Source organism: Geotrypetes seraphini, chromosome 17 (assembly GCF_902459505.1).
Source record: "Geotrypetes seraphini chromosome 17, aGeoSer1.1, whole genome shotgun sequence".
Lineage (NCBI taxonomy): Eukaryota > Metazoa > Chordata > Amphibia > Gymnophiona > Dermophiidae > Geotrypetes > Geotrypetes seraphini.
Genome location: NC_047100.1, coordinates 35,001,644 through 35,014,379, shown reverse-complemented (window position 1 = coordinate 35,014,379; position 12,736 = coordinate 35,001,644). Strand labels below are relative to the sequence as shown.

The window sequence follows — 12,736 nt, the reverse complement described above, 5'->3', positions numbered from 1 at the left end:
CGAACATTAGAGATATTCTCTCCATTTGTGAGGACCAGATCCAATATCGCTTTTTCCCTTGTGGGTTCCGTAACCATTTGTCTAAGCAAAGCCTCTTGAAAGGCATCCACAATCTCCCTATTTCTTTCCGATTCCGCAGACGGAACATTCCAGTCTGCATCCGGCAGGTTGAAATCTCCCAACAGCAGCACCTCCTAATTCCTTCCAAACTTTTGGATATCCACAATCAGATCCTTATCAATTTTGCTGCGATTGAGTCGGAGGTCTGTAGACTACACCCACGTAGATAGAAGTTCCATCTTCTCTTTTCAGAGCGATCCATATCGCTTCTTCCTCTCCCCAGGTCCCTTGCATTTCGGTCGCTTGGATATTGATCTTTACATAGAGAGCTACTCCTCCATCTTTTTGACCCTCTCTGTCCTTCCTAAAAAGATTACATCCCGGTATGTTTGCATCCCATCCATGTGATTCACTGAACCATGTCTCTGTGATAGCGACAATATCTAGATCTGCCTCTAACCTCAGGGCTTGCAGATCATCGGAGTTTTGATTGCTACCACTCTTATCAGAGTATTTTTCTCCAATAACAAAGCCAGACCACTTTAATCCAGCTTTGTTTTGCACTTTTTTCCTTCCATCCTTCTTGCCTAGGCAACTGATGGTTTTTTCTTACCTCTCATGGCCTCTGCAGTCCTTGTAACTTCATTCCAGAAATTTTCACTTGGATCGTTTAATACTACAGTTGATGGGCATACTGGATGGGCCGTTGTGGTACATCAATTGTAGTTTTATTTTGGCTATGTAACAAGCCCAAAATATTTATATCTAACATGGCAAAGAACTGTTTTGAAAATTTGCTGAACTAAGAATTAACTGGGTTTTGAGTTAGCTTCCTGACATATAAGATTTTCTGGAGTAAATTGTTATGGCAAGATGGAGGCAATATTTTGCAGATTGATGTATAGCAAATAAACTTTGCTTGGGTAGGTTCATGTCTGCTAAATGTTTTTCAATTCTATTGTATGAAAATTAAGATGTGCATCTCATTTCTCTTTTGATATCTATGCAACATTAATCTATGTCCTGCTGAAATTCATGATATTTTTTGGTTTTTATAGTGTTTTTAAATACTGTATGTTCATTTATAACCTGCCTTGGAAGGTGTGGGCTATAAATTTTTAATAATGATAGTTTTAAAATTAATGTGCCTCATTCAAGAGCTGAAAACCGCTTATTTTTAAAATTACCGTAGTCAAAATGTTTGCAACGTGCCAATTTCTGAAATATTGACTAGTCCAGAAAGGATTCTTCTAAAAGTACTTTCCAGTTTAATATTATGTATATTATAAAACTATATATCGAAACATAGAAAAATGAAGGCAGATAAAGAACATATAGCCTAACTATGCCATCTACTATCCCCTCCATTCCCTTAGATGACAGACACCAAAAACTGCTGACAGATTGTAAGATCTTGTATTGAACCCTTTGAATCATTGGGGAGAATAGTTAAAACAAACAGATTAGACTTCATCTTAAACTCTTGTGATATGTTTTATGTTTTTTCTATCTTGGGGTCTCAGGGAAAATCCAAAGTTTCAGAAATTAAAACTCACTTTTGACGTTACAATATTCCATCCTTTTTTGCACATTAGGAACTGCTTTACAGATTTATTTGAGCTCTTACTGGTTGAGTCCCTTTGCAAAATAATACATTTTGTATGTGTTTTACGTGACTTTATGATACTTAGAACCTTCTGCTTTTTTTTTTTTTTTTTCAGCGCAGTGTGGTGTTGCGTTTCTTGAAGTTTCCACCAGATCGTCATAAGGTGAGACACCTGTGGTGGGTGAGGGTTTTTTTTCCTTCCAACCACGCTGGGGTAGAAAACCAGTTTTGAGAAATTAGTTCTTTTTGCACCAATATACATATAAAAGCTTTGCAGATATGAGTGACACTAGTCTGATCATAGCCATAGCATTCAGTATTATATATCTATTTCCTTTAACCTCTCAGGCTGATAGGATGGTACAGAGTATGAAGAAGAAGTAGATAGTTCCTCCTTCTCTTTGTCATGTCAGAAACCTCAGCCATTGAGCCACAGACAGACTGAATTCTGTGTGATAATACAGGTTTCCTTATTGAATCCTCGGAGTAGTCTAGATCAGTGTTCTTCAACTGCCGGTTTGTGGACTGGTGCTGGTCTGCAGAAATTTCCTACTGGTCCACAGGGCCGGCACATGTGTCGGGCCCCAGACAGTGCTCTTCAGCCTCTGGTCCATGGGGTGATCGATGTGGCGTTGTCTTCAGGCCGGCCCCCTCTTCCTCTGTGCTGCATGCACAAAACCGTGGGCAGAAGCTCCTACACGCGTCCTGCACCTGAACCAGAAGCCTTATTTCTGACTTCACAACGTCAGAGGGAAGGCTTCCAGATGAGTCGTGGGACGCGCAAGGATCCGCTGCCCATGGTTTTGTGCACTGCAGCACTAAGGAAGAGGGAGCTAGCTCGAAGATAACACCAGGGGGCAGGCCAGAAGGCAAAGCACAGCATGGAGGGAGGGAGACAACAACGGTAGAGGGAATGATTTTATTTTTTTTTTTTTAATCAATAAATGTTTATTGAAAAGTTTTGAAAATATACAAACCATACCATGAATATCATAGACAACAGAACATACAGCCATCAATCAGAGAGCACTGCAATAAATGTACAAATCACAGAAGTACCCCCACCTATACAGTTAAGCCCCTGATACCCAGCAACAACCAGAACTCCACAATTCCCTCCCCCCCACCCCCAAGCTTTACCTCCAGCAAAGAGGGCCCCCAGTTGGTTCCTCAGGAGAGCCCCCTCAGTCCTCAACCCCCCCCCCCCCCACAGAAATAAGCTCAAGACAAAGATGTAATTTTGTCAAGGATTCGTGTCCAAGTCCGGGTATAAGTATAATAATAACCATGACGCTTTGCTATAGACAGTTCCATATTACAAATAAACTGAAGTTTAACAGTCCATTCCAATTGGGTGGGCGCTTGCCCCTGTTTCCAACGAGCAGCTATCAAGCATTTAGCCGCTGCCAGGCCCCAACGTCGGATCTTAGTTTGCCATGAATATAAACATACATTGTAAAGGCCTAGCAAGCACCCCTGCGGAGAAAAAGGTAACAATATTTGTAACAATTGTGATAAACACCCCACCACCTGCCTCCAGAAAGGCTGTAGGATGGGACAGGCCCACCAGATAGAATGATTTTATTTTTTAGTTTAGTAATTGGTTTACATCTGCTTTCTGTTCAGGAAGAAATGCATTTGTTTATTTTCCTCTGGGGTTGTACTGCATGCAAAGCCTTGCGTCTTAGGGTTTGTTTGTAAATATTAGTAGTTTTAGTTTTTGGTCCTGCTTTTGGATAGGGGTTATCTGTTTTCTGGTAGTAATGAATGTTGAAAAGCATACAGTGTGCTTTATGTAGTTTAATTTTGTAGTTAACCATTATGTGTTGTTAATTTGATTATATTGTGTGTGTGTGTGTGTATATGAAAAATGAATGGAAAAAATGGTGTTACAATTAGTACAGTGGAACCTTGGTTTACGAGTATAATTCGTTCCAGATGCATGCTCGTAAACCAAAGTACTTGTATATCAAAGTGAGTTTCCCCATAGGAACTAAGGGAAACTCGATTGATGTGTTCCCATCAACCCCCACCCCCCGAGACCAGCGGCGCTGCTCTACCCCCCTGAGAATTGGCATTGCTCCCCCGCTCACGAAGGCCCCCCCGTGTGATCCGCCATCTCCACCGCTCGTGTTACCCTCCCCCCCCCCCCAACGTGATCTGGCATCCCCCATGCACCCATCCACCCACCCGAACACATTGCTTAACCCCATCTGGAACCGGCACCAACGCACAGGACATGCTAGTGCCCGAAGATCTGCCGTCTTCTTTTTGCTGGGCCTTGAGCATCTGAGCATGCTCAAGGTCTTTTGAGTTCGGAGAGAGCGAGAACTCGAAGGCCTTGAACATGCACAAAAATAGACATATATAACCCCATCTCTTTTTACTAAATCGCGATAGCAGTTTTTAGCGCAGGGAGCTGCACTGAATGCCCCGCGCTGCTCTCAACGCTCATAGGCTCCCTATGCTAAAAAATGATATTGCAGTTTAGTAAAAGGGGGCCATAGTGCAAAATATAGACAGCAGGTATAAATTCTCAAAATGGACACATTTTGATCACTAAATTGAAAATAAAATCATTTTTCCTACCTTTGTTGTCTGGTGATTTCTTCTTCTTACTGTGTATCCAATCTTTCTTCCCTTCTTTCAGCCTCCTGTATGTTTCCTCTCCTCCAGACCTCATTCCCTCCCCCAACTTTTTCTTCCTCTCTCCCTGCTTTCTGTTCCCCTTCTTTCCTTCTGTCTCCCTACCTGCCCCCTTTCTTTATTTCGCCCTGCCCTCCCCCAAGCCACTGCCACTGCCATCGGGGAATAGGCCCCCAAGCTACCGCTGCTGCCATTGGGGTACAGGCCCCAAAGCCACTGCTACCTCAAGCTCTCCCTGTTTCCCTGCGTCGAGCCGACCAGCATTCTTCTCCCCGATGTCAATTCTGCCATCGGAGAGGAAGTTCTGGGTCAGCCAGGCAGCGATTGGCTGGCCTGGAACTTCCTCTCCGATGGCAGAATTGATGTCGGGGAGAGGAATGCTGATCGGCCCGATAGATTGTGACGGCAATGTGAGTTTACCACGGAGCCAGGGACGGGCTCTGTGATCGACTCACTTTACCTTCGTGATCTACTGGTCGATCGTGATCAACATATTGGACACCCCTGGTCTAGATCCTTAGGTTATGCTCTTCTGCCAGCATATAATAATAACTTTATTTTGTAATAATAACTTTATTTTGTATACCGCCATACCCAGAGAGTTCTAGGCGGTTCACAACAATTAATAAGATTACAAAAGAAGAGACTGAGAAGTACTAAACTATGATGTCATCAGTTAAGAATGATGTGCAGCCCCTTAGCTAGTCATTATTTCTCAGTCTCCAGCAGGTAATAGGTCAGATAACCAGTTTAGCCTCTTAAGTCTTGCAGGAAAGTAGCTTTCAACTCCAGAAGGAAAAGACTGAAGCTAGTTAATGCCCTTCTCATGTTCCCTGTGGAATGCCTGCTCTGTCTCAAATAAACTTGTCTATGTCCATCTGCTCGTGCTGACTGCAACCTGGATCTGCCTGGATGATTCTACTTCAGCTATCGCCCTGTGTTATGGAGTCTACCTGTTCTCCCATACGCCTTGCCCAGCTGGTCATGGAGGTGGTGTTGGGCTACTGCTTTTTTTTCCCCCCCAAATTGTTTATTAGATTTTTAAGCAAAAAAACAGCTGAAAACACAAAGGAAAATGCAAAAGTTAAATACAACCATAAGTCATGAAACCTCTCAGACACATACAATCTAGCTATGAACAAAAATCATCACACAAAATAAGGAACCATGAATAATGCTAGTGCCCCCCCCCCCGACCAGAACAACCCACCACCCTAACCTCCCCCCAGTCGAAGCCCTCCCACCCCAGCCCCCCCAACCTCCTAACCCAATGCTAGTCCTGTGTGGAGTGAGGAAGCCGGCCAAGCGACATAACCAGACCATACTTTCCGGTAAGGCTCCATGCGCATTCAGCGCATAGCAGTCAGTTCACACATAAGTTGCAACTGTGACAAATTGAACAACATCTGAACAACTGTAAATGTCATGCGTTGTCACTAGGGGTTAATTTTGTAAACAGTATATCATGCTTTAAAATTATGCAGAGATATTAACTTTGCTTCTTTCTTTTTCAGACTGCTGAAGAAATCTTTCACCATCTGCAGAATATTGTAGACTTTGGCAAACACATCATGAATCTGTTTCTGGGGGAGAACTGTGTCCATTATGGGGTAAATATGGTGCTCTGATGATAATACAAAATAGTCTTTGAAGATATTACAGCGAAAATCTTGTTTTCATGGTATATTTTTGCACTGCTTCATGTGTCCAGATTAACACTGTGCAACAATCTGTACCATGTTTCATTTTGGTTTCGGGATATAACAATGTGACTTTATTTCACAAAAATATTTTGGGGATAACTTAATATTTTCTTTTGTTTAAATTGTTTTATACATGCAGACAAAAGGCTTTATAAAATTGCACAGCTGTATATGCATTTGAGAGTACATCTGGTTTTAGATAAGAACAGCAATACAACCCCCCCTGCAATCGACTCGTAACTAACAAGGCCAGAGTTGGCAGAATGACCCTCTGAGGCCCTGGACTCTGATGAGCCTTTTGTTGTTTTTTAAAAGTGTGTCTTTGAACATCGTATAAGTTTCCTGCTATAGAATTGCCCTCCCCCCAACTTATTTTTTGGATACTACTATATTAAGAAAGTTCTCCTTTAGGCCCAGTTAAAGCATTTTTGTGTGTTTTTGAATCTTGAAAGTAATGTTCTTCCAGGGCAGATTCAAGGCATGAACCAGGTGAGCACTGGCTTAGGGTGCCAAGCCTGAAAAGTACCAAAGACCTGCCTGTGGCCAACTCTTTGTTCCCAGATCTGCAAAGAGACATTCTAGGGCAGCAATATCACCTCCCTTCCTTTGCATGAGATACCGGCTTACTTTTCAACAATTTTTTCTTTGACTCAGCCTCAGCAGCAGTACCACGTCACAGAATGCTACCCAGGGTGGTGACCTGATGTCTTTTGTCAGCTGCGCCCTGCCCTGTTGGTGTAACCTCCTATTTCTGCAGGGAAGCAGCTGAGGGGAGAACTGCTGGATCTCCTAAGGGGGAAAGCTGAGAGAGGGGGGTGATGCCTGATGAGAGAGAAGGAAGAAATAGGGAGAAATACTGGACAATGAGGGGGAAGGACAATGAACATAAGAAGTTGCCTCTGCTGAGTCAGACCAGAGGTCCATCGCGCCCAGCAGTCCGCACCCGCGGTGGCCCATCAGGCCCATGACCTGTACGGTGATCCTTGCCTATACTCTCTCTATATCCCATTTCTACCTCTATCTGTATCCCTCAATCCCCCTATCTTTCAGGAATTTATCTAATCCTTCTTTAAAACCCTGTAGTGTACTCTGTCCTATCACAACCTCCGGCAGTGCGTTCCATGTGTCCACCACCCTCTGAGTGAAAAAGAACTTCCTAGCATTGATTCTAAACATGTCCCCTTTCAGCTTCTCCGAGTGCCCCCTTGTACTTGTGGTCCCCATTAGTCTGAAGAATCTATCTCTGTCTACCTTCTCGATACCTCTCATGATCTTGAAAGTCACTATCATGTCTCCTCTGAGTCTCCGCTTTTCCAGGGAGAAGAGCCCCAGCTTTTCTAACCTGTCTGCATATGAAAGGTTTTCCATGCATTTTATCATTTTCGTCGCTCTTCTCTGGACCCTCTCAAGCATCGCCATGTCCTTCTTGAGGTACGGTGAAGGGGAAGGTGAAGGGGAAGAAATATGGAGAGTTGTTGAACCCGGGGAGAGTGATATAGGTATGTTTTAAATCTAGACATTGCGTTTAGGAGAGGGAGAGAGGAGAGATGGAGGGATGCTGGACCCCAGAGCAGAGGGGAAGTAAGGATACTGGAAAATGGGAGAGGACGGAGAGATGTTTGCCAGTGGAGTAGAGGGATGGAGGGAGGGAAAGGAGAAAGATCATGGGGTGGAGAGAGCGATAGGAGAGAAGAAAGGAGAGATGTCGGATCACAAGGTGGAGGGGAGAGAAGACAGGGCAGATGCTGATAAAGTGTAACCTACGAATCACGTAAATACATCGACCCCCTCCCTCCAAATTCTGGAATAAAAGAGAGACAACAATCCAAGAATGTAACCCAAAAGATTTCATCTCATAATGGTGCACACTAAGTGCTACCCTAGATGAACTAGCCCCAATACAAACAAAAACCAGAATCAGCAGACGATCAGACAAATGGTTCGACAACAAACTACTCCTACTGAAAAGACAATGCAGACGACTAGAAAGAAAATGGAGAAAAAGTAACCAAAACACGCAAAAACAGCATGGAGAAAATTAAGCCAACAATACAAGCAAAAACTAAAAGAAAAGAGAAGGATACACTACACCAACCAAATAGTCAAAGAAGCTCAAGACACAAAAAAACTATTCCAATTACTAAAAAAACTCACAGACACCAAACCCTACCTAGCCAATAATTACACTCCACCCCCTTCAGCCACCCTTCTAGCTGAATACTTTAGAAACAAAATTACAACAGCCAGGACAACCTTTGCAGGAACCCCAATCCACCTTGATGAAATCTCAATGCCCCCATAGAAAAAGAATCAGCTGCAGCAGGCAGAACCTGGTCCGACTTCACCACAATACAATGGTCTGACTTAAACAGACTCTACAAAAAATACAGCCATGCAGCCTGCAACCTCAACCATTGCCCTCCATACTTTGTTAAAAGCCTCAGCCCAAAATTCCCGCACTCTCCTCATACAATGAATACAATCCCTGCTCACAGATGGCCTTTTCCCACAATCATCATCACCCCGATCATAAAAGACTAAAAAGGAGCAACAGATCTTTCATCCAACTACAGACCTACAGCCTCAATCCCATTATATGTCGAGCTAATGGAAGGCCTCGTAGCTAAACACCTCACTAACTACCTAGAAAACAACAGCTTATTCCACCCTACACAGTCCGGGTTCAGAACTAACTATAGCACAGAGACACTACTAGGTTCCCTCCTGGACACAGCTAGACAACACCTCAGCACAGGCAAAAAAAAAAATGCTCATTATACAACTAGATCTCCACCGCAGCTTTTGACCTGGTAGACCATGACATCCTACTACAAATACTAGAAACAATAGGAATCACAGGTAAGGTGCACACATGGTTTCAAGGATTCCTACAATCCTGGACCTACAGAGTAAAGACAAACAAAGAAAAATCAGAACCATAGTCCAACCCCTGCGGTTTACCCCAACACTCTTCAATCTCTACATTGCATCCCTCGGCACCTGCCTAGACAAATTAGGCTTAACTTCTTATAGCTATGCAGAAGACATCACCATCCTCCTTCCTTTTGATTACCAACACCCTCCATGACTGACACACTACATTTAACATTAGATACAGTGGCAACATGGATGAAAGATCACAAACTAAAACTGAACCCAGACAAAACAAAATTTATACTTCTAAAAAAAAATAAAACCCCCAACCGTAACAAACTTAGTAATAAACTCAATCACATACCCCATTCAACCCACCCTAAGACTTCTGGGAGTGATGATAGACAGATGCTGTACCATGCAACCACAAATCAACAAAACAATACAGAAATCATTAGCGGTCATGTAAAACTTAAGGCTAATCTGAAAGTTCTTCGACAGAAAACAATTCCAGCTCATGATCCAATCCCTAGTCCTAGGACATCTAGACTACTGCAACATCCTCAATCTCCCCTGCCCCGCAGTCATGATAAAACAACTACAAACAGTACAAAACACAGCTCTGAGACTGATCTATTTGCTGAAGAAATACGACCACATCACCGCCACATATCTCGACTCACACTGGCTCCCAATACAAGCAAGAATACTATTCAAATTCTGCTGTCTACTATTTAAAGCCATAAATGGTTGGTAGAATCCTGAGGTATACACCAGCCCAATTGGTTCTGGATTTGCCTGAGGATTATGGCCATTTGTCCCGGGGCCACCTGACTCTCTATAGGAAACTGAGCCTGTTGGCCCGTAAATGTATCCTCCAATATTGGATGGTCCAGGACCCTCCGGTGTTCTGGCATTGATGGAACCAATTGCATCAGTTGGCTACCTAGGAGGCAAGGGATGCCAGGGGAGTCATGGAAGCAGAAGCTTTTGTTCCTGAATATCTGGGAACCCTATTTGCAGTTCTTGCACCCATAGTGCTATATTTAAGGTGGTTGTCTTAATCTGAACAGTTTGCAGTTGATGGGGTGGAGAGTACCTGGGGGGGAAGGTTTACCTCGGGGGAGATGGGGACCCATTGGCAGTTGGATTTGGGCCTGTGCTCTTGGGTAGGGGAGTGGAGTTGTATGGTTTTGTACATTTATTCCTCTGATTACAGTTTCTCGGTCAGAGTGGGGAGAGGGCTGATGGATGGATTGCTCCAGGGCTCATAAGAGTCCAGGGTCCTAGTGTGCATTGTTATTGCCTCTGGACCTAGGTCTTTAGAGAGAATAGTTAGGTGATTTTGCATTATGTACCTACAAAATGTTGATGACTGTTCTCTTTGTTGTGGAACATAAGAATTGCTATCTCTGGATCAGACCCTGGGTCCATCAAGTCTGGTGATATGCACACGCGGAGGCCCCGCCAGGTGTACCCTGGCATAGTTTTAGTCCCCATATCACTGTATGCTTCTCAAGGGAGATGTGCATCTAGTTTACCCTTGAATCCTAAAACGGTGGATTCTGCAATTACTTCCTCTGGGAGAACATTCCATGTGTCCACCACTCGCTGCATGAAACAGAACTTCCTGATATTCGTCCAGGACCTGTCCCCCCTCAGCTTCAGTCTATGTCCTCTTGTCCGTGTCACATTGGACATTGTAAATAACTGCTTTCCCTGCTCCATTTTGTTGAATCCTTTCAGTATTTTGAAAGTCTCGATCAGATCCCCTCGCAATCTCCTCTTCTCAAGGGAGAACAACCCCAGTATCCTAAGTTGTTCCTCATAGTCCAGGTTCTCTTTACCTTTCACTAGCTTCGTTGCTCATTTCTGCACCCTCTCTAGCAGTTTTATATCCTTCTTTGGGTATGGAGACCAATGCTTGACGCAGTATTCCAGGTGCGGTCTGACCATGGGTCCATTGTTCCTTACTCGACTTTGAAATATTCTGTCTGCTTCTGCTTGTTTTGCTGTTTTCAACAATAAAATCGTTTGAACATAAAGCCATAAATGGAGACAGCCCAGCCTACTTGAACAACTGCCTTATCCAAACTACCACAACCAGGCAAAGGAGAACCCAAGCACCATTCACGCATCCTCCAATTAGAGGCATCAAACGCAAAAAATGTACGATGGCCTACTGACCATGCAGGCAGCGAAACTAGACCACCAACTCTCCAATCTACAGATCATGACACCAGACTACAAAACTTTCAGAAAAGAAATAAAAAATCTGCTATTCAAGAAATCCATCAAAACAAACTAACTCCGCAGGAAGCATATCAATTCCCCAAAGTAACCCGCTCAACTCTGTAACACTTCTGGAAATGTCCAGATAACCTCTTTTATAATCTGCCTTGAACCGCAAGGTAATGGCGGAATAAAAGTCACTAATGTAATGTAATAAAGGGATTGTAAAGGGAGATGCTGTACATGATGAGGACATAGGAAGATGGAGGGAAGATAGAAACATAGAAAAATAGAAAGATGACGGCAGAAAAGGGCTACAGCCCATCAAGTCTGCCCATTCTATTGACCCACCCCATTAAGTCTGAATGCTAATGACCTAGTTCCTTAACTCGACCCTCGTAGGGATCCCACGTGGATGTCCCATTTAGTCTTAAAGTCGAGCACGCTGGTGGCCTTGATCACCTGCACCGGAAGTCTGTTCCAGACGGAGACTATGTGGAAAAGGATTCGGAAAAAGCCCAACTATTAAATGAATACTTCTGCTCAGTCTTCACCCGAGAAGCACCAGGGCTCGGCCCTCAGCTACAGACAAGGGTTGGCTCAGTTGACCCGTTTAGTAACTTTGAGTTTACGCCCAGCAGTGTCTACGGTGAGCTGTCAAGGCTCAAGGTTAGCAAGGCAATGGGGCCGGACAACCTGCACCCCAGGGTGCTTAGGGAGCTGAGTGATGTCTTGGCGGAGCCACTGTCCGCGCTCTTCAACCTCTCCCTTAGTACAGGCAGCGTCCCGTTGGACTGGAGGACGGCTAACGTCATTCCACTCCACAAGAAAGGCTCAAAGATGGAGACAGCAAACTACAGACCAGTGAGTCTAACATCGATAGTGAGCAAACTAATGGAAACTCTAATCAAACACCAATTAGATAAGATCCTGGATGAGGAGAATCTACGGGATCCCCGACAACATGGATTTACTAAGGGGAGATCCTGCCAATCCAACCTGATCAGCTTCTTTGACTGGGTAACGGGGAAGCTGGATATTGGGGAGTCCCTGGACATCGTGTACCTGGACTTTAGCAAAGCATTCGATAGCGTACCACACCGCAGGTTACTGAGCAAGATGAGTTCTATAGGATTAGGTGACACATTGACGAAATGGGTTGGGAGCTAGCTTGGAGGTAGGCTCCAAAGGGTGGTGGTGAACGGCACCCCCTCCGAAATGACGGAGGTGATTAGTGGAGTACCACAGGGCTCAGTCTTGGGCCCAATCCTATTCAACATCTTTATAAGAGACTTGGCAGAAGGGCTTCGAGGTAAAATAACATTATTCGCCGATGACGCCAAACTGAGTAATGTAGTGGGCAAATGCACAACAGACGAAGATTCAGTGCCCGACAACATGATGCACGACCTACTCCTACTGGAGCGATGGTCTAGGACATGGCAACTCAACTTCAATGCCAAAAAATGCAAAGTTATGCACCTGGGCAGCCAGAATCCATGCAAGTCTTATACCCTTAATGGCGAGATCCTAGCAAAAACGGTAGCAGAACGAGACTTGGGGGTAATCGTCAGTGAGGACATGAAGTCTGCCAATCAAGTGGAGCAGGCTTCGT

General features: G+C 44.2%; 1 protein-coding gene across 3 annotated transcripts in view; it reads left to right on the top strand.

The window, feature by feature from the left end:
* IPPK (inositol-pentakisphosphate 2-kinase) overlaps positions 1 to 12,736 on the top strand; it is a 235,871-nt gene that overhangs the window by 142,273 nt on the left and 80,862 nt on the right. For all 3 annotated transcript variants that reach the window (XM_033926759.1, XM_033926757.1, XM_033926758.1), the window contains 2 exons: positions 1,782 to 1,829; positions 5,827 to 5,922. In XM_033926759.1, coding sequence (XP_033782650.1) covers positions 5,884 to 5,922 — 39 coding nt within the window. In that variant the 5' untranslated portion in view covers positions 1,782 to 1,829; positions 5,827 to 5,883. The remainder of the gene's footprint in view (positions 1 to 1,781; positions 1,830 to 5,826; positions 5,923 to 12,736) is intronic.